This window comes from Meriones unguiculatus, chromosome 10, assembly GCF_030254825.1.
Source record: "Meriones unguiculatus strain TT.TT164.6M chromosome 10, Bangor_MerUng_6.1, whole genome shotgun sequence".
Lineage (NCBI taxonomy): Eukaryota > Metazoa > Chordata > Mammalia > Rodentia > Muridae > Meriones > Meriones unguiculatus.
The window spans coordinates 114,850,647-114,876,183 of record NC_083358.1 but is presented as its reverse complement, the minus strand read 5'-3'; the positions used below and the strand labels follow the sequence as shown (position 1 = coordinate 114,876,183).

The window sequence follows — 25,537 nt, the reverse complement described above, 5'->3', positions numbered from 1 at the left end:
CTACAGCCGGATTGTATGAAGGTGTTTGCTCAATTGAAGCTCCCTCTGCTCCCAGTAACTCTAGCTTGTGTCAAGACAGCATAAAACTCGGCAGCACATCCCTCCTTCTCATCCTATTCACACACTGCTTTCTGATGGACACATAGGAAGCAGAGGGCAGCCAAACCCTTTGCCTACGCTCAAGAAGAAAAGCCTAAAAGGTAGGCCAGCAGGCCTTTGACAGGGGTAGTCTGGAGATATCACATCCCAGCCCAAAAGAGAGGCCAAGTTTGGGAGGCTAGTGGGAGGGGTCAAGAGAGAGGCCTGTTGTCAGCCAGGGCTGCATCCAGCTCATACTGCTGTGCCTGGCCATCAGGGGATAGGCTCACAGGATAAAAGCTTCAGCAGGAGAGCCGGAGACAAGGCCAGGGACAAAGCAGTGGCTGTGTAGACCAAGTTCCAAAATAAGCTCTACTCACAGTGTTTGGTCACCATGGCAACAGTAAACTTCTTCTGCATAATCTGAAAGACTCACCACCCGCAGCCTTCTTCTCTCCCCTAGGAATCAACCTCCTGTCTCCAGCAGCCTACCCAGGTCAAGCATAGGCACTTCACAAATAGACCTGAGGCCCCACTGGGGTCTTCTGAGGCCACCCTCATTATCCTCACCCTGCAGGTGTAAGCACTGAGGTTCTGAGACAGAGGCCCCCGGATGGTCAGACAGTGCTGCCTGGATTCAGGCCCTAACAATCCCTGGGAGGCCTAGACCAAGTTACTCCTTCCTTCTGAGCCCGTTTCCCTCCCCACCCAAAGTTGAGGTGGAGATGAGGGGCTCTTCATCCTGCCTGGGTGCAGCTTGGGGATCAGGGATGCCCTCAGATTGGCAGGGACACTCCAGTCCCTTGGCCTCAGGCTCAGTTACAGCAATGAACCCTGTGATGTCTCTTCCCTCCTGTGGGATGATGATGTCAGAGACCGTCAGTTAATGCCTTACATGTGCCCCAGGGTTTCTCATTTCACTTCTGGGGACAAGCCCTGCCCTGTCTGACCACAATAATTAGAAGCGATGCAGAATGAACCAGTCCATCACTGTGGCTCATCTCTCTAAAAGCTGTGACTACTCTAAGAGAAATGACTGACCCAAGCAGAGTCCATCAGATATGGATAGATGATGCTGAATGAAGCATTACTGTTCAGGAGACTGTTCTACACAAAGGGAAAATGAACTCAGAGATGGCAAAATGACTCACCCTGGGTCAGCTCCTCAGCCAATTAACAGCCTAACACGTGAGCTTGTGTGTCCTGCTCAGGCCTCAGGACAGTGGGAAGCAGAAGGGGAAGGGGACAGCTGACCCTTAGAAGGCAGTGATGAGTGTATGTAATCTCTGGCTTTACCGCACATGTTCCAGTAGCTTGAAACAGCAAATACTCACTGCCCATGGTTCCTGGGGGTTGGCTCAGCACAGCCTAGCTGAGCCCTCTATCTCTTTTATCAGGCTACAATTTCCTAGGAAAGCTGGATTGAATGAGGACTATTTCCCATCTCCCTCACAATGGCTGAGGCTCGGGTCTCACTGCTGTGGGCAGAAGAGGCTCACCCAGCAAGTCTGAGCTGTAGAGAAGGAGCAGGGCCTTGGTGCCGGCTCTCAAGATGTCTTATCTCTTCCCCCCATCCCTTCTACAGTGCCCCTCCACTGCCAGATTCTAGTCACTAAACAGCTGCTTCCAAGAAAGTAGAGTGCCCAGGAGGCGGGACTTCTAGGGCCAGCTTAGCAGCAACCTGGAGCAGAGGCAAAAGAAGGTCCACAGGGTACAGCTGCAGTCCCAATACCTCAGAAAAAGGCGCAGACAAAAGGGAATGGGTGGACCAGAGAAGAAACGCTCTCAGCTCCTTTGCACCAAAAATGCCCAAGCCTACCACTGCTGGTGGGAAGGCTGACGGGAAGCCTCATTTGGCCACTACTCCATTCCTTGCATGTCCACCTTAGGGGAAGGCAGGACAGAGGCAGAATAAATGATGCAGGGGTTCCCCCACTAAGATGGGAGTCTCAAAAGGCAGGTGTGGTATCACTCAAGAATCCCAAAGGCTTGGGAAGGGCATGGGAGAAGAGGGAGGGAGGGTGGCATTGGGAGGGGATGAGGGAAGAGGTTACAGCTGGGATACAAAGTGAAAAAATTGTAATAAATAAAAAGAACCCCAAAGGCTTTCACTCATTTTCTGGTCCTGAGGATTCTATGTCTAACCAAACAGCATGTCCTCTCTAGATTGCAGCAGCCACGTGAGGGAGATGGGAATCAGTCCTCATTCAGTCCAGCTTTCCCAGGCAACTGGAGCCTGATAACAGCAGATAAAGGTCCCAGCTACGCTGTGCTAAGCCAGCTTCTAGGAACCAAGGGCAGTTGAGTATCTGCCATTTCTACTATTTGTCTCTCCATTTGCAACCTGGGACAGCCATCTGATACTTCCCAGGTCTGCTCAGCTCCAAGGTCAAAGTTGTCTTATGATCCCAAGAGAATGCCACCAGTATCCACAGAATGGTGCCTTCATAGGGCCCTTCCTCATAAACATCAAGGGTAAGAAAATGTAGACCATCCCCAGACACACTGAACCCCAGCACTTGCCTCCCTTCCTAAGTTTCTGACTCCCCATGCCTACTCTCACCATGCCATCTCTCTCCTCAGGAAGCTCTGCCTTCCCCTCATCTACTCTCCAGATCCTCCCTGACTCAGCCAGAGGACAGACAGGCTGGGTTTGAACAAGGGACTGAGCATATGGCTTGGGTCCAGGCTAGAGAGCTGCGGGGTTTAGCACTGGAGCCTGGGATAAGATGCTTCCAGACTCCCATGATGCTCCCTTCCCCGCCTGGCTCTGCAGCTAAGGAGCATGTCCATGTGGGGGCTGTGAACAGAACTGTCAAAACAGCACCCCGGCTCCCAGGCTGCAGGCTTATGTAATGCAGCCTGCCACCCCCACTCTGTCAGCCCCGTGGCTGCATCTCAAAGCACAGGGCCACTAGGAACCCACAACCAGAGCATTCATGGACTTTCACTGCCTGGAACACACAAGGCTCTTGGTGGCAACACTGACATTCTCTCTGGATCTTTCTCCCCTGCTTTGTCCTCTATCTTCAGTATCCTGGACATCCGTGGCAGCCAGGCAAATATAGATGAACAAAAAGCATCTCTAATACCAAGACACACCCCACAGAAAATGCCCTAGGCCCAGCACTGACACATTTAATCCTAAACTCCCACAGTGTACGTAGTTATTAGGCCCAAGATATAGACTGATGAGCAGTTGGATGAAGGCACACATGAATGGACAGGCAGGTGGACAGATACCATATTCTCTCCCTGGAAAGGAGAAATCCAACCCATTCTTGGGAAGAATACCAGGATATGTAAGTGCAGCCATAAGGAGGAATAAACATGTATTTTGATTATTGCAACAGGCTAGGGAGGAAGTCCAGAAATATTGTCCAAATCCCCATTTTTTTAAAGATTTATTATGTATACAATGTGTATTGCATGTATACCTGCATGGCAGAAGGCGGCAAGATTTCATATTAGATGGTTGTGAGCCACCATGTGGTTGCTGGGAATTGAACTCAGGACCTTTGAAAGAGCAGCCAGTGCTCTTAACCTCTGAACCATCTCTCCAACCCCGAAATCCCGATTTCTGATCGGTGTTAAGATACATGAGACTAAGCTGAGTAACCAAAGAACCCGCTCTCTCAGCACTGTAAAATTAAGGCTTATTGCAGGGGTGAAGACAGTTCTGCTCATGTTGTCCTTCCTAGGAACCTACCTGTAATGTCTGATTACAAAGCAGGAAAAGCAGCTAGAGAAATGGTACATTAATTCTTATAGGCTGAGTCAATGGATCACTGAATTTAAACATGCAGTCTTTCAATGGGCCCAGATGAAGGGAGTGCGGATTTTTTAGAGTGAACAGCTAAATATTCAGGATACTTAGCATAGCCCACCCTACCAGTGCTCCCTTCTGATGGGGAAAGAACGGGCAAAGTGAAGCTGGGGCCTGACAGAGGGTGACCTGCTCAAGTTCTAATGGCCTCCTCAGAGGAGTTGCCCAGAGACCACTCCCAAACCTCAGAGCCTTCCCATTTGGTCCCATCAGTTCTAAGCCCTCCCTCCCAGGGCAACTTCATGGGGAAGAAATTTGGCTACAGCATCTCCATAGCTCTTTGGACACTTCGTTCTCTCGAGGTAAAACAGAAGTGGATCTTCCAGGTATCAGCTGGGCCTAAGAGGGCTCTCTGGAGTAAGAAGGAATAAGAGGGAACTAAGGGCTTGAGGCCAAACATAGCTCAGCCTCCAGCTGTTAACATGCCCTGGGGAGAGGATCAGAGGGCCAAGAGAGGTGGCTATGCAGGTCTTGTCCGTGTTACCTGCTGGAACCCAAGGGCTGGTCTCTATATCCATCTGGGGCCAGGTGTCCAGGTCTTAGAAACTATGCCCAGTTCTAAGATTCCAGGAGTCCATGTCAAAGAGATTAACACCTCCAGAGAGAGACACTAGGGATTCAGATGTGCCTGGAAAGTGAGGTAGATGCTTACCTGTGCTTTTTCATCCATGTTTTGTTATGTGTATGTGCGTGTGCATACAAATCAAATGTTGTTTGATTTGAACAAAAATCCCTAATAGTAAACCTCTAAGATCATCAAGATTGTTCTAAGTCCAGGATTCTCAGAGGCAGGCGGGTGGCATTCATCTGGGTGACAGCTTCACTCGGTGCTGAGAACTTAACCTCACTGTGCCTCAGTTTCCTGTTCTGTGAGGGGGATATCTATTTCCTTAGGTCCACAGTAGAGAATAACAATATGTCAGAAAACCCCAGTGCATGGCAATGCCTGTGATCACAAAGCCAGTGGTGAGCTCCAGGGGCCCTCTGGGTTGCGGAGGCCCAGCAGGGAAGCTTTTGTCAGTGGAAGGCTGGACTTTGGCTGAGGCCCCCAGGGAGGCAGAAGGACCTTGGAGTAGGCCTGGTGTTCTACTGCCCCCTCGTGGATACCACACTAACACTGCTGAGGATTCAGAAGGAAGAGGAAGAGCTCTGTACATTTGGGTCTACAGAGTTACAAGACAGCCAGGTATAGTTCCGAGATTGTGGATGAAGGAAGGAAGAACGGAGGGATGGGTTAAATTAGAAAAGGGGGAAAGGCAAGGCAAGGCTAGGGACAGGTGAGAGGCTGCAGACTGCTTTGGAGCACCTAACCAGGTACAGAGGTTGGAAAGCTCTAAATGTTGTCTTTACAAGTTGAGGCACAGGGAGACCAAGAGTCTCCCAGGGACGCAAAGCTTCGAAGCCCTGCTCTCCATGAAGATTAATAGTCCATCTTCCACCCATGGAGTACTGGGTTCTCAACAGGGCCTGCCTGTTTACCACTGCTGCTGTCCCCAGGGCTGTGTCACACACTACTTGCATAGGCTCTGGCACTTTTAGAGAAGCCCAGAGATCACATTTCATGTAAGCTGCTGCTCTTCCCAGGCCTAGGGGGCCCCGCCATCCATGTCCCCAGGACATGGCTGGGCACCAAGGCAGGTCTGTACTGGCCTCTGCACAAGATTCAGACGCCCGAGGCCTGTCCTCACAAGAGGCCGAAGTCTTGCTTAGTTCATAGCCTTGATATACTCACAGGGTGAGAGTCACTTGCCACTGAGGATAACTCACAGGGTTAGGCAGGGGACACTGCAGAATGTGCAGGTGTTTGGTGTAGTGCTTGGCATAGAGTGCAGAACTACTGTCACCACTCACAAGCAGGTGCTGAGCAAGCCAACAGGTACCGTACTGCTATCTTCCACTCAGCAGACCACCCCACAGACCATGCATCCTACTCAATGCCTCAAGTACCCACAACGCAATGCTCTCTCCAAGCTTGCCTTCCAGACAAGCACACTCCATTCCAAGTTTGTAAACCAATCAAGAAGAAATGGCTATGAACACAAACCAGGAGCAAGCGCAATTCCAGGAGGCAGACAGAGGCAAACACCTCAAACAGCAGCTATTTCAGTGTTAGACACAACTATGAGAGGCTTATTTTGTACTTCCTGTTCTTTGAAGCCATGTTCCTACAATGGCTTTACTGTCAGCAGCTGAAATGTTTCAGCATTGCTATGCTCACAATTCATTTGATGCCTTCCATTTACAAATGTGCTTTAAAAAACAAACACTTTATTTTACTGCCTTTTTCTTAATTTTGTGAACTCTAATTTCTAAAAGCCTAATACTCTAGTGGCATTTTGGGGATAGGAAATGTTGGGGAATTTTCCTTTAACAATGCTGTCACTAGTACCTCCTACCATGCTGGACTTGAGTCAGGGCATCCCAGCTCCTCTACTGATAAACCATGGAGTCCAGTTCCTCTCCCAGTGATATACAGCAGAGGTCCAAGCATAGCCCACTTTGCTGTAAATAAATCCCTATCACTGGAAGCTTTCTACACCTTAGCCTACTTAGGTATTCACAGACAGCTACTCACTGAGCTCAAGTACAATTCTGTGAGGCAATGTGAAACTTGTTTGCAGATTAGGAAGCTGAGGCACAAACAATCTCAGTGAATGATCCAGCAGGTACTGTTGGAGACAGCTGAGTCAACCCCACACTTCACACAGCACTACTGTCACCCTGACTCCACTGTCCTTAGCAGCCAGAGACTCACTTTATTTCTTCTGAACATATGAAGAAGCGTGGCGATCAGGCAGTAAGGCAGCTCCAGAGTGAATATACAGACCCTTTTCCCTCCAGAGCCTGTTCCTGCTCCAGACTCATCTTGTTGAGGAGTCAGGACAGGGGCGAGGCATGCAGAGCAGAGCCCTCAGACACCCACACACAGTATGAGGCCAACAGGGGCATATTTCCAGGAGCTGCAGATGCATTGCAGACAGCAGTCAAAGGCGGTGAGGCAGGACAAGAGATATGGAGAAGTGGAAGAACACTGACTGGGAGGTGGGTGGCAGCACATTCCAGGTCTGGGCAGCGGGCTCACTTGAGACGATAGAGCACCTTGCGCTGCATGCGGTGTTGGACCTCACCCCTGCGCAGCATGAGCTGCAGCACTTTTCGGATGGCGTGCTCTGGGTATTTCTGTAGGAGGAAGCACAAGACAAAAGCAGCGTGTATCATAAGGACCAAGAGAGCCCATGCATCCCCTAATCAAAAACAACAGACAAAAAGCATCCACTTCATTCTCCCTGACTTCAGAAAGGCTCATACTTCATGATGCTCCCATTTGACAGGCGAGTAGGGTCCTATATCAACTTTATATGCAACAAACATTAGAAAAAAAAACCCTCATTTTACAGAGGAACAAACAGGCACGGAGAGTATCACTTGTCTGAGGTCATACAGCAATGAGTAAGCTAGGACTTAAGTCCCTGTGACACTAAAAATCAAGCTTTTTCCAGCCCCAGCCTCAAGAAATGCTCATCTCTTCACCTATCTAACAGGCCAGCAATGATTACTATGTAAATTACTTCCAGGAACAAACTGAGAAGATGCACAGCAAAGGGAGCCAAGAACAGAAACCAAAGCTATTCTCATGATTTTAAAAGGCACAGGCTCCTCCTGGCACTTGAAAACAGCTATCTCCTGTACATGGGATCAGTAGCCCTCTCCACAATGGGCTGCAAGGTTCATGCATCTGGTTCTGGTACTCCCTACCCTATAAGGAGCCAAACAACAAGGAAAAGACTAAGATTAGGAAACAAGGTGTTGATGGCTTCTCCCTTTCCCAGTTCATGGGATACATAAATAGCCACCCCAACTATAGACTGTAGCAGTTCCAAGGGCTCAGATACCCCCAACCCCAGCACCTGTCTGCTGAGCATAGAACACTGTTGTGTGATGGCTGAGTGGGAACCAAGAGGATACCCTATATATCCTGGGTCTGGCTTGCATCCCAAAGGTTAGGAAGGCTCACCTGCTTGGTGAAGTCCTGGACAATGCTGTGTTCAGACACCTGGGAGCCAATGGCAAAACGGCGCTTGAGCTGCTTCTCAATGCGGCTCAGCATCTCTTGGTCCTCCTGGGTAGTGAAGCCCTCCACCCCTGTGAGAGTACAATAGAGAATTAGGTTGATGGGAACCCCAGTTCATCCATACAGGGAGGGCCAGAAAAATGACAGCCTCTAACTAGAGTAGCCTGAACTCAACTCGAGAGAGAAAATTAAGACAGAACATAGTGTGCCAGGTGAAGTGTAGGCCTCAGCAGAAAAATGAAAACCAGTGTTCTAGTCAATTGGGAAGGTAAGAGAGGCAACAGGCCCGGTGCCGGCTGGCAGAGACCTAAGACACCGTGGTACCTGAGAGCGAGGTGCCATGAGGCCCTGTGGGCCACACACAGCAAGACAACAGGAACAGCCACAGAGAGACCCTGAGGGAAGCAGAGTTGTTTTTGGGAGTTTGTTTGCTTATGTTTGAGGTCCTGGCTGGCCTCAAACCTCACACTCAAGAGAACTTCCTGCCTCTGCATCACCCACCACTCCCAGTGAAGCACAAGTTGTTAGAGCCAGAAGGGAGAAAGGCAGGGGCCAGTAGGGTCCAAAACTGGGAGATGCCATCCTCAAGAAGCCATGGGTAAGCAGCAGGCTTATAATCTTCATCAGATGAGAAAGAGAGCCACTTATTCTCTAACATCCCGGCCCAGCCGTCACCACTCTCCGCATTTCTTTCACTACCTATACCTACCTCCTCACCTATCCCAAGAAAGGTAAGAAGGCCTGTGGAATGGGTAGGACAGGGACCTGGGAACCGACTGCTTACAGCTCTGGCAATTAGAGCGTGACTGGCAAATGCTAATCCAGAATCACTGCCTGATTAGGGTGGATCTTCTACTTCTGAAGAGGCCGGCATATCAGCAGTCTCGGAAGAGTGGCTGAAAGCAGGCAGTGGACACACCAAGGATTTGGGGCCAACAGGCCTGTGTTCCACTAAGACTGGTGACCATGGCACCAGAGAAGCTCTGTATCAGTCTCATCTCCTCAACGGGAAGATGACAGCCTGGTGTCCCAGATGTGGCTGTTAAAAAAAAAAAAAGAGGCCAGGGAGCTGGAGAGATGGCTCAGTGGTTCAGAGCACTGTCTGCTCTTTCAAAGGTCCCAGGTTCAATTCCTAGCACCCACATGGCAGCTCACAACTGTTTCAAACTCCAGTTCCAAGTGTCTGACACCCTCACACCAATGCACATAAAAGAAAAATTTTAAAACATTATTAAAAAAAAAACAAAGAGGCCATAGATTGGGAAAGTGTACAGAAGTTCTGTGCTCAACACAGGAGAGAGGGCTGACAGGCATTCTTCACCAGTGACAATCCTTTACAATTACTTTTAATGAACTGGCTCAAGAAGTCTAGGGAGAAGCTCCTTCCTCCCACAATAGTAGTAACAGTCAGGGGAGAGTTGAAGAAAAGGCTTTTCTCAAAAGCACATCCAGGAAGCATCCAACAGGCCATCAACTACCTAAAACTCTACCCTAGGGTCTAAGACCACAGCCCAGCACTTACTCACCTGACAGATTGCCAGACAAAGCAGCATCCAGTGTGGACACCTGGAATAGCCTCAGTGCCTCTTCCACATCAGCCTCAGTGGCAAAGGGCTGCAGTTTCATCTTACTGAGGGCCTCAGCAATGCGCACAATAGCCTCCAGCTGACTGATGGAGGGGAAGGAGCATAGCCAAGGTAGTTAGGACTACAGGGGAGTTTGCTAGCTATCCCCATTATCTACTACCCTTTATTCTTAGTACTGGAACCCATTTTTTTATTCCAGTACATGCTGCCTGTGAAAGGGTATTTCCTGCCTCTTTGATCTAGGTGCCTGTGACCAAGACATTGCCAATGAGTTTTAAAGCCATGCATCTATGAAAATGTACTTAAAAAATCATGTTCTCACCAGGCGGAGGTGGCGCATACTTTTAATTCTAATGCTCAGGAAGCAGAAGCAGCAGATCTCTCTGATTTCAAGGCCAGCCTAGTCTCTTCCACTACTTCTCTTGATGCCCAAAATGTGGAAATGAACCACACGGGGCTAAAAGGTTGACAAGGGTAGATGTAATGGAGCCCAGGCTGACAGCTCCGAAAATTCACCATAAACTACTTTCAAAGTTTAATAATGAAAAGAAAATTTCCGGGGGCTGGAGAGATGGCTCAGAAGTTAAGAGCATTGGCTGCTCTTCCAAAGGTCCTGAGTTTAATTCCCAGAAACCACATGGTGGCTCACAGCTATATATAATGTGATTTGGTGCCCTCTTCTGCTTTGCAGGAATGCAGAATACGGCATAAATAATAAATAAATAAGCAAACAAATAAACTTCCAACTTAAGCTACTCTGTTTGGGCTTCATTATACACAACCAAATCTACTTATAACTAATTAATGCTAGAGGCAGGATTCAGCTCAGATAGGCCCCAGCTCTTATTATATTGTCTATAAATGCACAACCCCAGCGAGGTAAATATGAAGAAAAGTTGAGACCCAGTGAAGACCATTTTTCCTGTAGTTACATCACTGGCCAGAGAGAGGGACGGAGTCCTTGATTACCTCCTAGGACAAAGCCCTCCACCTACCTCAGTCTGCCTCTCAGAGAGGGAAGCCAAATAGATTCTCCATCTTTGGGGCTTAGCCTACCCAGACACCCCCAGCCTCAAACACACACAAAATTGAGATAACTGGGAGGCTGCCTTGCTCAACCCACTGTGTTAGGAGGACGGCAGTGGCTAACCAGCCCTGGTCTGTGGGGTGAAACCCCCTTGCTCACCGCACAGTGATGGGGATGCTGGAACGGCGGTCATTGTCGCGCTCATGTTGACGAGCCCCACTCCGCATGATGATATAGCGGTTCTTCAGCTTTTCTGCTGCCTCTGCTGACAGCCGAGGGCCACACCTCCTGCAGATTGCACAGTGAACTAGAGTGAGGCCAGGAAGGATCTCAGGCTGTCCATCCTGACCCCAGGCCTCTACTGGCTTGCAGACACAAATGTTGCCACAACACAGCTTCCTGGTCTTATAGCTAACAAGTCATTTGAAGGAGAGTTAAGAGAAACTTGGGCTGGCTATGAGCAGGTGTCAGAGATCCACATAGCATCTCTGAGAAGGCAGGGGTTGGGAATCTGAGCAGATGATGAGTCTGAGCACATGTGAGAAAACTACTCTTCTTGGGGCTGGCTGCAGTGTGCCGTCTGGCCACCAGGGGCACACTCCTCCACCAGTCACTGAGGGCTCCACAGGAGCAGGAGGCTCACTCATCAGGGAGCATGCTTCCCAGCAGTCTCCAGCCCCTCCACTCCACATGCCTGATTTTAGGGGATGAGAAAACTAAAGCCCAGAGGGAGGATCTTCCCCAAGGCTTCCAAAAGCTCAAAACCACCAGAAAGACACAGGAACTACTGGGCTCCAATACCTGCTCACTCTAGCAGAGGTGGTGCATGAACTGGGGAACTACTCAACTGAGTGCCCAATCTTTAGAACTTAGCCCAGCCAAAGATAACAAACTCTCACAATGTAAATGAGCAGATTAAGGGCACAGCCTCTGCAGCAGGCACCTGTCTGTACCGACTCTTGCACACGGCCTCAGACAAGTTACCTAACCTTGCACCTCTGCTTTCTAGAACAGACTTAGAGGTCATTTATACACAAAACCCAAACCCATGACTAGAGCACAAGAAAACACCATGTATACGGTCCCAATGACAGTTACACCTAAAATCTACAAATACAAACCTGGTGCGGAGAGATGCCAAGAACTGAATCATCTTGAGCAGTCCTTATAAAACATCAACCCTGGGAAACTGAGGCTCAGAAAGCTTGAGCAACCTGCCCAAAGCCATGCAGTCTACAACTACAATGATTTTGAACTTAAACTCATGGACAAGGTCAAAGAGGCAGATGAGAGCAGAATAAAGTTCAGAACATGGTTGACAGGTAATCCTGGGTAAAGAGCACAACAGGACTGGGCTCTCTCCCACGCAAAAAGCCCATGTCACCCAACAGGGTCTTTTCCCAGCACTCACGCTCGGCAGTAGGCAATAAACTTCTTCATCTTAGCCAGGTCAATCTCACCCTCCACAGCCTGCGTCTGTGTCAGTGCACTGACATGCAGAGTGATCACATGTTTGGCCAGCATCTAAGGAGCACAGGAAACACTGGGTCAGCTCGCAGGCTTAAATAATAAACATGAGGAAATAATCATGTGGCAAGTGCTTCTGCTCCAGGCCCTTTGGCTTGTCTATCCTCATTGGGGGCAAGTGTCTAGGTAAGGATGGACCCTGGACATATCCAAGCCATGAGTCTATTCTGGGACTTGTGCTACAGCTACTGGAAAGGGTTTCTTTCTCTTCCTTTCGGGACAGTTAAATAACCAGCTAACAAGCTGAGTACTTTTCATTGATCCTTTTGGAACTAAGAAGTGAGCCATGACTTCTTATATGCTAAAGAATCACTCTACCACTAAGCAAAAACAAAAAAACAAAAAACAAAAAACCCAACCCTTTTTACTTTACTTATTTTGAGGTATAGGTCTCAGTTGCCCAACCTGGCCTTGAACTTGCAATTCTCCTAGCTCAGCCTCCACCAAAAGTACAGATCTACATTTCTCAGCCTGGCCAAGAGAGGCTTTGTCTTTGTTTTCAGGCAGTTGCTCCCTAGGATGGTAAAGCCTCAAAAAGGGAAGCAGAGACACAGCTGGGCCAACAACCCAGATCCACATAGGCACTAAATGTATGGCCTTAACAAATTCCAAAAGCTATTTTCCTCCAGAAATTTACTAACAAGGGTGGGGAATGGACCTCAACGGTAACTTCCTGCTAAAAATCACACAATATCTCTCAGGGCGTAAGTAGGACTAGGTCACAGAACTCTATTTTCCAAGCCACTAAACAGTCATTTCATGTGCTTCCTGTTCATCACAGCCACCACCAGCATTTCTCTGACTAAACCTCTTGTTCACCTTCAAGACCATAAGCCTACCTGCAGCCACCCAGCCCAGCCCCTGAAACGTACCATGTCCCTCTCCTCATTGTGCTCATCCTTAACAATGAAGATCATGTCAAATCGGGACAAGATGGTAGGCATGAAGTCAATATTGTCCTCCCCTTTTGTCTCATCCCATCGGCCAAACACTGAGTTGGCTGCAGCCAAAACAGAGCAGCGGGAGTTCAAGGTGGTTGTGATCCCAGCCTGAAGAACAAAGGGGCATAAAGGGAGGAGATAACCAAAAATCCCAGGACAGGCTTCTCCATCATATATGAACTCAAACATATACACCCATGAGTTTGTGCATGCTTACATGTATACACATACTTCCCCTCCCTTGCACACATATACACACAGACTCTCACCCACAACCCTACCCTTCTCTTAGCTGTCTTCCTGGCTAGCTGTTGCCAGCACAGACCTGGGCAGATAGGACTTGGCACATCCATCAGAACAGATCACCAGGAAGATCACTGAGGAAGATCACCAGGCTGGATTGCTGAAGGGTGGGTGCCAGAAGGGCCACTCACCTTGGCAATGGAGATGGTCTGTTGCTCCATGGCTTCGTGGATTGCCACACGGTCATCTTCCCGCATCTGCAGTGGAAAAAGAAATCTACTAGAATCCTCACCCAGGCAGGGGAAAGTGGCAGAATAACTAGGAGCTGGTAACAACTGTAACAACTGTAGTGGACTTCAGGTCAGCCAATAGCTTGGCTTCCACTCTCTCCAATTTCCAGAGTATCCCAGAGAGGTAAAGCAATCTATTCTAAGTTACCCCAGAGTGATAAGCACGAGAACTACATACAAGTCTCTCAGAAGTAGTGTCTGCTACCACACCTGAGGCCATACACCCAGTCCTGTGACTAGAAGACTCACCTTGTCAAACTCATCAATACAGACAACCCCACCATCGGCCAGAACCATGGCTCCACCTTCCATGATGAAGTTTCGAGATGAGGGGTCCCGCATCACTGAGGCAGTCAAGCCAGCAGCACTGCTGCCTTTCCCAGATGTGTACACCTGGAGAGACAGGAGACGTGTCAGCACCCAGTGCTCGGCCTAAAGGTCAAGAGCCCAAAGGGTGATAACTAACCACATACCATAAAGCTGGTTGACAGCACAAAACTCAAGGCCCAACTAGGCTTCAGCCTAGTCTAAGGGTCTCTTTGGAAGGGAAACTGCTCACCTGAACAATAGCACAGCCCTGTGACATAAGCATTGATGCCCAGGAAAAAAAAAAGGGAGGGGGGACACGACATATTTCAGCTGACCTCAGGGCTGGGGACTCCTGGCTCTTAGGTTGCCTTTACCCTGAGTCCATCATGTGTGAAGAGGTATATGCTTACATGCTGCCATATTCAATGAAATATAGTAAGTCCTACCTGAAGTGCATGTTAAATGAGACAAGACATACTCAGATCCAAGGATTCTACACTTGTTCATAACAGGTCTTGCGTGTACATCGGTGGTAAAATACTTGCCTAGCATACATACGATTTTGGGTTCCATCTACACTGAAGAAAATGTTTATATTGAACTATAGGTTAAACACATCATACAAATTAATTTCATCGATTCTTTCTTTCCATTTTTGGTTTTTCAAGACAGGTTTTCTTCGTGTAATCTTGGCTGTCTTGGAATTGCTTTGTAGACCAGGCTGGCCTCCAACTCACAAAGAGCTGCCTGACTCTGCTGGGATTAAAGGCGTGCACCACCATATCCAGCCCTATTCTTTCTTTCTAAATGTGGCTACTACAAGATTTAACATGGCCCAGCTCACATTTTCAGGCCTTGGTATTTCTATGGAATGGTTCCACTGTGGTTAATTTCATACACCTCCTCTCCATACAAAACCACCACTTTCCGCTACATAGCTCACTGGCCTGTCACATCTCCCCTTACCCTGATCCTCCCCAACCTAGGAGACCTGGGTCATGAGACATACTAGCTTGAACCTTGATCTAAAGTTCCCCAGCAGTAAGATCTTAAGCAAGACACTTCACTGCTGTCTTTACCCCCACTGCATAGTGGCAGCACTCACGAGAAGAGTTAAATGAGTAAAAATTTGGCAGGCACTTTAGGAAGCATCTGGCCCTTCTCGACTCAGCTAGTATCATTAGCAGTGTCATTATTTGGCAAATGGATGAGCTGGTGCTCAGGGAGTCTGGGCTACCTCTTCAAAGACTGCATGTGACCACGCGACTACTGCCAGCCTAAGATGCAACCACACCTGGCTCAGTCCAATGCTCTCACCACACACTCTTAACGTACGTACGTACGTGTACACATATACACACACACACACACACACACACCCTTCCTTCTCACACTCCCTCTGCCATCCTGACCACAGCCAAGATTAAGGAGAACGAGGATATCCATGAAATAGGCAACCGTACCCTGTAGCCTTCTTCCCTGCAGGGACACCCAAACCAGGGAGAAAGTAAGTCCTCAGCCACTTACCCCAATGGGAGAGCACTTCTCCACAAACTTCAGAAGCTGTGACTTGGCTGTGCCAGGGTCCCCCAACATTAGCAGGTTGATGTCACCTCGGCGAGTGAGCCCATCTGGGAGCCTGGAGAGGACAAGTAGTAGAGGACAGAGTAAGAATCTACTTGAGGGCTGTCCTTTGAACTCATGATCTTCTCACCTGTCTTCCAGGTTCTAGGGTTAGTTGTGCATCACCACTCTTGGCTTTGTGTTGGTCACCCTCCCCCAAGAGTCTCACAATAGGCGGAAATGACAAGCCTGGACCAGAAACACCCAGTTCTCTGGTCCCCAGTCTAACACTGGAAGGCAAGGCTTATTCTCTAGGTACAGAGGTAAAGGCAATGGCATTGAGGGCTGTGCATACTTTATTCATTCCTCCCAGCTTTGGGTTTAACTGATGGCTGTGCACAAGAGTATCCATAGGGTAAGATCCAGCCCAGACTGGTACCTGGAGCAAATCCCTTCATTCTCTGTGCCTCAGTTTCCTCATCTATGAAATGAACACAAGACCAACATCCTTATAGGCTGATGAGAGGACAGGGCGAGTTCAGGATACATTAAGTACTTAAAGAATGCTCTGAACATACAGAGTGCATTAAACATTAGCAACCAGCACACTGTTGTTTCTGTCTGTAGCTCTATTTTTTGTTTTGCTTTGTTTTCTGTTCTCCCCTCCCCGCCTCCAACAGGGTTCCTGTTGTAGCCCTGGCTATCCTGGAACTCCCTCTGTAGACCACTCGGGCCTAGAACACAGAGATCCACCCACCTCTGCATTCCCAAATGCTGGAATTAAAGGCATGTACCACCACCATGTCAAAAGGACATAGGAAAACAGCAATGATAATCCTATAATCTTAGAATCTGAAATAATGAAGCAGGAGGATCATGAGTTTTAAGTACACCATGATTACGTGATGAAAACTATTTTGTTGTTATAATGTTTATGTGGAATGTATACAATTTACCCTTGTTCATTCAAATGCTGATTTCTCTACCCCACTATCTGGTTTCTTTTGGACATTGCATTGTGATGCTTATTCTAAGCATCACCTGTCTCAAGTTTGTGTAAACATGCTACCATTTGTTCTCTGTATTGTCACTAAAACAACCAGCCAATACTGAGCAATGGATAGAATAGGGTGGGGCATCCTGGGCTGAAGAGGAGAAAAAAATGACTGGGAGGGGGTCAGAGAAGAGAGATCAGAGAGGACAGGACCTGGAAACACCAGGAGAAATGAACAAGACCTAAGATATGACTAAAAAGCAAGTATAATGTAGTAAATCTGAATGAGAGGAAGCTATGATGACTTGGAGGTTTCAGGGTAGGATAATTATTGCCCAGCATTATGCTCTAGGTTAATTAAATAAATCCTAGTCTCTGTGTGGTGATTTGGGTATACAGCTCATTTAAGAATAACAGCTGTTTAACTAAAATATAAATCAATAATAAATATTAATAATCAACAACACTTTCAAAGAAGAAAAACCAAAACACACACACAAAAAAAAGGGGCACAGGACACTTTCTAAGTGTCAGGTATTTCACATGTCTCATGCACAGAAACTTCGGTTCAAGGTGGTATCTCCCTCTAGGCCATAGTCTAGAGCAGAGATCAAACCCTTGCTCCTAGCCTAATGCTTTCCCACTGTGCTCTCCAGTGCCAGTGGCTAAAGGACTTGGGAGACATGGACAACCACCTGGTCCTCATCACACAATCTTCTTCTGCAGCAGTCTTGTCATCAGTACCCTCCTCCCAAGTTTCTCACCTCTTCCGGGAACCTCCGAAGAGCAAGCAGGCAATAGCCTTCTTCATATCCACACCCCCAAAGATGGAGGGGGAAATGCTCTTGGAGATGAGCTCATATATGTTGGGGAGGGCAGCCAGGCGACGAAACTCCTCCTCTTCCTGTGGGCTGATAGACCCAGCAAAGCTGCGGCCTAGGAGGACAGAACAGGTACATAAGTGAGCAAGAGGCATCTCCTCCAGCCTATTGCTAGGCTTAACCCTAGATAGGAAGGAATCTCCTCACCCCATCAACATACATACCCCAACACTGAGCACTCAGTACCAGGAGGGCATAGTTTCACTCACAAAAGTTAGGGTATCAGGCTACCCCAGTCTTTCAAATCTCAAGAGTCAAGAAAGGAAGAGATTCCAATCTAGAAGGCCAGATCACACGGGCCCTGGGAACCACTGGCAAGTTTCTCACAATGCAGGTAGAGTAGAGCCAATGCAATTGCTTGATCACAATAGCTTGGCTCACTTCAGCTGCTGAGGAATGAAGGTAGGGAATGAAGAAGATAGGACAAATGGCAAGGGGCTTGGAAGAACAACCTAGGAGAAAGAATAGGACTCAGACCAGGGTATAATAAGTGGCCAATCCTTGGCATGAAGACAGAGCAGGATGCTTGCAGATCAGGTGGAGGGATATTAAAATATATATACATGGAAGTGAGGAGGACCTGGAGGGTTTGCTGGACAAAGGAAGGGAAAACTAAGGAAGAGCCAGTTTCAGAAGATGAGAAATGAAAGTTCTCAACTCTAGCCACATTAAGACTGGAATGGCAAGTCAAGAAGAGTTAGATTTAAGTTTGGAATATGGCTAGATGAACAGGTGGCTTTTCCCGTTAACTGGAGTTCCTACCAACATGGAATATAGACAAAGTACTCAGAACTCCGTCACTCTAGACCAGAGATTGGGACCAATCCTCAAGGTGGCTCCCATTTCCCCTGGGTTTAAAACATGAGATCTCCACTCCATCTGAGTTGAGGTGATTTACTCGAGCCCTGTCACTCAACCCAACTCCTACTAAGGATCCAGTCACTTGCACCCTGCATAAGGCCTGAGTTCCCACCAGTTCAACTCTATGCTTCAAAGACCCCCTCCTCCATACCTCCATCCTTCAGTGTACTGACATCCCTAATGGAGGAAGCCTTCCCACAATGCTCTAGCTCCTTTTCAACAACTCGATGGAATTAAGCAGTTCAATGTCAGACACCTGTTCCCTTAGGGCCTCCTTCTTCAACTAGACCCTGTCTGTTCAACCATCATTCACTTTTTCCTCTCCAGCTATTGAGATGCAGCACAGCTATACCACATTGCATCTACTGCACTGAGTCATGCAACTCAAGCATGCATTTGGGCAACAACCTCAAGGCAGGAGCCACAACTATACCAATAAATAAGTGGACATTTTAGGGCAACAAATATTTGTTTACTGTAAAAATGAATGCCTGGAATTGGGAATATAGCTCAGTGGTAAAATATAGGCCTGGTATGCACAGGCTCTGGATTTGAGTCCCACCACAGAGAAAAAAAAAAAAAAAATAAAGCAAAGCAAATCCAAACAGTTTGATCCAAGAATCAAGAATGCCTGCATTATTGCATGAGCGGCTTGTTAAATATATAAACTCTAAGCAACTCACCAGAACCATCTGTGTCTACCTGGATGCCCAGGACCCGGATGTAGGAACTCCGGATGCCTACACCAACCCTGTCCCGGCCCTTGCTGTGATTCAAGCCAAACTTCTTGATGGAATAAATGCCCATGATGGTGACCCTGTTCCCAGGAACAACTTTGTCACACAAGTACCTAGGTAAAGGTGAGGATAAAGAAAAGCAAGTTAGATCCAAGGGTGACAGTATAGTCAACATAGCATTTCTACTCCAAATATCAGTATCAAGTTGGCCAGATCCTCACAGGGACCTTTCCCTACTCCCGCTACCCACCCATGTCTGTCTAGATGGTTAGTAGTGTTTATGGTCCTGGGCTAACTGAACTGAACTAACTCACTGAACTCAAGAGGTCAGGTGTTACAGGTGGAGGGAAGGCTCAGTGTCCTTGTCCAGCCTTCAGAAGCCCCACCTCCAATTTAGCTGTGGCCAGGCTCAATGGGTGTCTCACTTTGCCTCCTTACAGAAGCCTTCGCCTCAAACCCTCAAAGACTACCTACAAGGGCCACTCTCCATTTCTGCCTCTGCCACACTCCCTGAGCTCAGCCAATTCAATCTGCCTCGAGGATTTTAATCCTTTTGAAAATAACATGCTAAATGATTACAAGTTCCCAAATTTCCCCAGAACCAGTGTGGATTAAGGGAGCAGAGAACAGCTGTGTGAACTCAGAGATGCTACTGTGGCTCTCTAAGCTTAGAATCAAGCAAGGTGACAAACTCAAAGGTGTCCTATATACACTAGCAAATCACAGCTTCACAGAGGACTGTTTCTGTCACCTATACTATCCTATTAACTGCCTCCTACTCGTTCCATGACTTAATTCTCAAGCCCTTTGGATACTTAGCAAATACTCTAATACCCTCTTCTCAAAAACTCTTCAGATGCATTTTCAGGCAGTCTGAGATAGTTTGGGCCCCATTTTACTGATGAAAAAATTGGGGCTTAGCAGGTAGCTAAGTCTGAGTCTGTACATTTTTACCAATAATAAAGGTAACAACTGCGGATCCTTACTCCCCAGAAAGCTTTTCATCCGCACTCAACATCTTCAGGTGTGTAAGCCCAGGGATCTATAAGCCTTCATTCAGGTCATTTTATAACTATTCAACAAAACCCACAGGCAAATTCTTAGCAGGAAGCCTGGGGTAGGGCAGCAGGCTGGATAGGGGCTAGCACTGCTGCTGGTTATCCAGCTCTGTGCTAAGAAGGCTGGAGACTCTCCTAGAAGATGCACAGGCCATAGTTCCACTCACAGTCATCTGACCGCCCACAGGCAGTTTCCTTGTAAAATAAATCAGGCTAGACATGCCTTGCAGACTTTGGGAAACAAAAGATGAAGATGACAGAGTCAACGAGAAGAAAACACAGCAAGATCTCCACCCTGCACACTGTGTACCAGATAGTCTATGCCACCCCTGAGTGACATGGACACCAACCCACAGGCCCTGCCAGCGCACCTGTCACAGTAGAGCTGCATGTGCCTGGGCATCTCACCGTGAGGCACGGCATCAGGCAGCTCCTGTAGTTTCAGGGTCTGGAAGTCCACACACTTGCACTTGTCAGGCATGATGAAGTATGGGTCCAGTGGGCACTTTGGGCGCCCAGCCTGATCCCTAGGCAGAGGAGGAAATAGTCATTAGAGCTCCTCTGAGAACCTGAGGCAGGGCTCATCCATCCAGAGAGTTAGCCTTGAGATGCAGCAGCAATATAAAACAAACTCGGATAAGTTTGGGGAAGGGGCTGGGAAAGACAGTTTCCATGATGGTAGGGTTGCTAGATCCAAAGTCAGAACTTCAGGTTGTCTTGGCTTCTCCATGGCACACTTGAGGGGGCAGTCATTCATGAGGCCTCTTGTTCCCACAGGTGAAAGAGGGGCCGTTTCACCCTACCCATAGCCCAGGGTCTTTTCAGTGACATTTTACCACCTCTAGAGCATTGAGGGTACAGACTGAGGTCTATACAGTATTCTAGTCCACAGACACAGGTGAGAAGACACAGAAGTGAACCGAAAGTCCCTGGTCTGTGAAGCTAAGTTCCCACCAGGATTGAAAACTACCTATATAGGAAAATGGCATGCAGGAAAAATAGGCAGGTGCGAGTGTGAGCAGGTATGTGTGTTCCAAATGCAAGCATAGGATAAGGAAGGCCACCTTTGGTGAGAGGATATGTAAGGATCCTGAAGAAGAGGAAGTGACGCTGTGGTGTGGCAGCCTGAGGAAAGACCATTTAGGCAGAAGAGAAGGCAAGTGCACTAGACCCAAGGCAGACTGTGGAAGGGTCAAGCCACCCTGCTCCTGGCTAGGGAATAGATTGAGGAGGAATGAAGGTAGACAAGGAGATAAGGAGGAGCTACTCTGTGCCCCAGGGGAGGGTAGGCAATAGCCTAGGACAAGGCTAGTATGCCTCAGGTGATGGGAAGCTGAGAAGAAACCAGAAGAGAAAGCCAAAAACAGCCAGGGGCAAATAAAGTTTGTTAAGTCAGCAAGCATTTTCTGTTAAGAACAGACCCCAGCACTCGGGGAAGCAGAAGCAGGCAGCTCTCTGTGCACCCAAGCCCAGCCTGGTCTATAAGAAGCCAGTGCTATAGAGAAACCAACAAAGATTCCATATAGACACAAGCCCCTGGACTGTTTCCTCCCCAACCAGACGGGGCAGAAGTTCAACCACATGAAGGGCACTGTGCTGGGTTCATAGCTGTTGCCCAACGCAAGGGCACAGTGCTACGTAGCCCTTCCCAGAAGGCCTCTAGCAAGCAGCTACGGCAGCACCTGTCAGGTTGTCAGCTTCTTTGATCCTTTAGGTTATTTTCCCCAGAGTCCCTTCTGGCTGTACACTTACATATTGCACTTCCTGGGAAGGGCGTAGCCCTCTAGGCCTGGGCGCATTGCAATATTGGTGAGAGTGTTGTGGCAGCTGCGGCACTGAATGGAAATACGGGTAGCCTTGGCACGGACTGCAGAGGCCGAGATGATGATGCCAGGGATCTTCACCAGGTGCGACATCATGTCTGACTGTAACAAAGGCACAGGGATGCTTGATGATTAAGGTGAAAACAGGCGACATGAGAAGGTGCTCCGGAGCCTCAGGCACAGGCCCTCACTTTCAAGGGTCTTGGAGAAAAATGGCAGGCGACATTCTAGCTCAAGTTCTGTCACTATCCTTATAGATCTGTCAGCCTCGAGGTCCCCATCTTAAAAATGACTACATCTTACCGGATACTAGCACTAATTTCTAAGTGTTATATTATTATGGTCATGTTACCAAACTTAGGGTCATGCCTACAGACCAAAAAGCCAGGTTCAGCTACCCATCCTTAAGTAGCCGATTTAAAAAAGCCAAATTCATAGTAAAAGCAAAAAAGGGAGATTCAATAGGCCACACTGGGAAAAACAAAGTCATAAGGTAGACCACCCCAACCCCTTGCCTATCTTCAGGCATCCAGAAGTGATATCCAAGTTTAAACAGAAAGCCAGGGATGTATCTAAGCAGTCTTGATCAAGGTATGTGGGCCCACCTATCACTGACTCATCACTGTTCCTGTAATGTAACCCTCTTTCCTGGAGGGGTTCCCACTGTAGACTTTTCCCAGTATGAAAATCCTGAGAAAATTCCAATTTCAATTTCTTGGGATCCGTTGTTTTAATAGTCTAATAGCTAAAGTATCTCTTTAGAATATATTCATTTCTGCTGGGTCATTTATAGTCATGCTTTAAAAATTATTCCTTGAGGCAGGTGGTGATGACCCACACCCTTGATCCCAGCGGTCAGGGAGGCAGAAGCAGAGGCAGATGGATCTCTGTTCTGTGAGTTAGAAGCCAGCCTGGTCTATAGTGAGTTCCAGGACAGCCAAGGCTACATAGTAAAACCCTGTTGAAAAACAAAAACACATACAAAATAAAAACAGATTCCTTGAGCCAGGTGTGGTGATAAAACACAGCTTTGGTCCCAACACTTGGGAGGCAAATGGGTCTCTGAATTCAAGGCCAGACTGGTCTATACAGTGAGTTCCAAGACAGCTAGAGCTACATAATGAGACCCTGTCTCTCCAACATGGCAACCCGGCCCAAAAAAAAAAATCCTTATCTTCTAGGGATATCCCAGCACTTAGAAGGCAGAGAAAAGTAGATCTCTGACTTCGAGGCCAGCCTGGTCTACAAAGTAAGTTCCAGGACAGCCAGGGCTATGTAGAGAAACGCTCTCTCAAAAAACCGGTGGGGGGGGGGAGATTACATATCGGGAGGCTAGCAAGATGACAACAGGTACAGCACCTGCTACCACGCCTGCCCACCTAAGATCAATCCCCAGGACCCTCATGGTAGATGAGAACAGGGTCCCTAGTGTTGTCCTCTAGCTACCACACTGCCCCGGAGAGAAATAAGCAAATGTAGAAAAAACTGCATATTTAAATACTTAAGGGTAAAATTTCAGGTGTAACCTACTTCAAAATCCATTCCTTAAAGTTTATTTTCAGTTGGTTTACAAGGTAAAGTCTTACTATACAGCCCAACATGGTATGAAATTTGTAATCCCACCTTTAGCCTTTCAAATGCTACAATTAAAGGCATGCACAACATTCAACATAAAATTCTTCAGAAATATAAATCAGAAAAAAGCAGGAAACAAGACAAAATACTAATACTCAATCTCAGCAACAGTATATGGGGCTCATTACACACTTCTCTATATACTTCTGCATGTGGTTTTTCATAATGAGGGGTAGGCTGAAGAGATGGCTCAGCAGAAGCCCCAAGTTCAGTGTCCAGCACCCACACATCCATAATTCCAGTTCCATGTTGTCTTCTGACCTCCATGGGCAACAGGAGTATGCATATATACATTGTACACACGGCTACACACACAGGCAAAACTTATACACATCTAAATAAACTTAAAACAATTAACAAGCAAAGTTTCCCCATCTTCCCATTCCAAGCTTTTCTGAGACAAAAGGGTTACAGATTTAGGCCCTCTAAAACCTGAAGTTCAGAGGAGAAGCATTGGAGAGGGTGGCCGCCTCTGGCAAGTAAGAATGGAAGCAAGAGGACCTGCCCAGACACTAGAACCCTTCTACAGCCCACAAAGCCAGTTTTTTTTTGAAAATTTACCTATAAATGCCTATGTATCCCAGCCCTCCGGACACCAGAGGAAAAAGAGCCCAAGGTCTCAGCCACCCCTTACAGGGAATCCCTTTAGCGCAGTGGTTCCCGACCTTCCTAATGCTCAGGGGTGTAGTTTCACGCCCTCCTTTCCATTCCTCCAAAAAGGCCACCACCGTCACCCCAGTGCCTCTCTGCCTGCTCTTCCCTGAGCCTGGTGGAATGGCTACATTCAGCTTCAGCTCCAACAACTTTCCTCACAAGTATTCTTGGTCAACCCTCCACAGCCACACTGGCCCCATTTCATTTCCTTTCCTTCCCTTTTTCCCTTTCCCTTTCCTTTCTTTCTTTTTTTTTTTTTTTTTTTTTGACAGGCTCTCACTAAGTAGACCAGGCCTCTGCCTCTACCTCCCAGTAATGGATGGAGCTTACTTTTTTTTTTCCAGTCTCCCCTGGTGGATAGGAATTCACCATCGTTCTGAAAGACTCAACTCTGCCTTTCCCTTGAAACAACAACCCACAGAGTAATTTTACACATGAGGATCCAGGCTTAGTTAAGTGTCTTGGACAGGGTCACACATCTGGTGCCGCAGGCTACCTGTGTCAGAAGCCTTCTGCACCACACAGCACCCATGCCACCCACCCCGGCCACTCAACAGACCGCTTACCTTCAGAATACGAATGCTGGATGGGCTGGCATCTGACTTAAGCATGACCTGGATGTCCTGGAGCTGCTCATCGCCAGCAGGCCGTGGCCGGGTCACCTCATCAGCCACCTCCTTCGCAGCTTCCTCAAGCTTAAAGAGAGCACAGGCATAAGCTGCTGGTGATGGGTCACGGGGCTGTAAGAGGCTCTGAAGTGGGTGACACTCACCAGCTGCAGGTGCTCGGCTGGCTGTTTGTACAAGTAGTCGGCCAGCTCCTCGTCAAAGCTGGCCAGGTCCTCCATCTCCACCTCGATCCAGTACTCCCCCAGGTTGTAATGCCTCTTGAGTTCATCCCTTTAGTGGGCAACAAGGGTGAAAATGGGGGACCGTCACCGGCCGTTCACATGCACCCCTGGCATCGGCCCCCACACAGCATCGGCGCCCCTAGTGTCTCAACAGACACCCGATGCTAGACCACTCTAGCCTTGAGGCCCGCAGAGGGACCGGCTCAAGCCGCGACCTGCAGAGAACGACTCAGGGAAGCAGCCCCACCTGTACTTGAAAGTGAAGCCCGTGCGGTCCGTGCCCACTCGGTACTGCCGCAGGAACTCCTTGAAGCGCTTCTGCAGCTGCGACTTGCGGGCCTGGCCCTCGTCGGCGCCGGGGTCGCCCCCGAAGCTGTCGCTGTAGAAGATGCCGGGATCGTCGAAGCCCGACATGACTGCGCCGGGGCGGGGAGGGCCGAGCGGCCTGGGGTGGCGCAGCGCCTCAGCCGCACTCGCCGAGCCGGCGTCGGTCCCCTCGCCTCCGTCCGCGGTCCCTCGCCTCCGCGCCGCGGCTCACCAGCCTCCGCCCTCCCGGAGGAAGCGGACTTTCGCGGGAAAACC

General features: G+C 48.3%; 1 protein-coding gene across 1 annotated transcript; it reads right to left on the bottom strand.

The window, feature by feature from the left end:
• Positions 1-6,640: 6,640 nt before the first annotated feature.
• On the bottom strand, positions 6,641-25,537 carry Mcm5 (minichromosome maintenance complex component 5). Its single transcript, XM_021656740.2, has 16 exons — positions 25,203-25,537; positions 24,878-25,004; positions 24,672-24,800; positions 21,746-21,918; positions 20,365-20,520; positions 18,882-19,048; positions 17,221-17,392; positions 15,427-15,538; positions 13,840-13,983; positions 13,492-13,557; positions 12,989-13,165; positions 12,001-12,113; positions 10,749-10,877; positions 9,503-9,645; positions 7,920-8,047; positions 6,641-7,084 (listed from the first exon to the last, which is right to left on the bottom strand). Exons 1-16 carry the CDS (start codon positions 25,367-25,369, stop codon positions 6,983-6,985), a joined length of 2,205 nt encoding a protein of 734 aa, XP_021512415.2. The 5' UTR covers positions 25,370-25,537; the 3' UTR covers positions 6,641-6,982.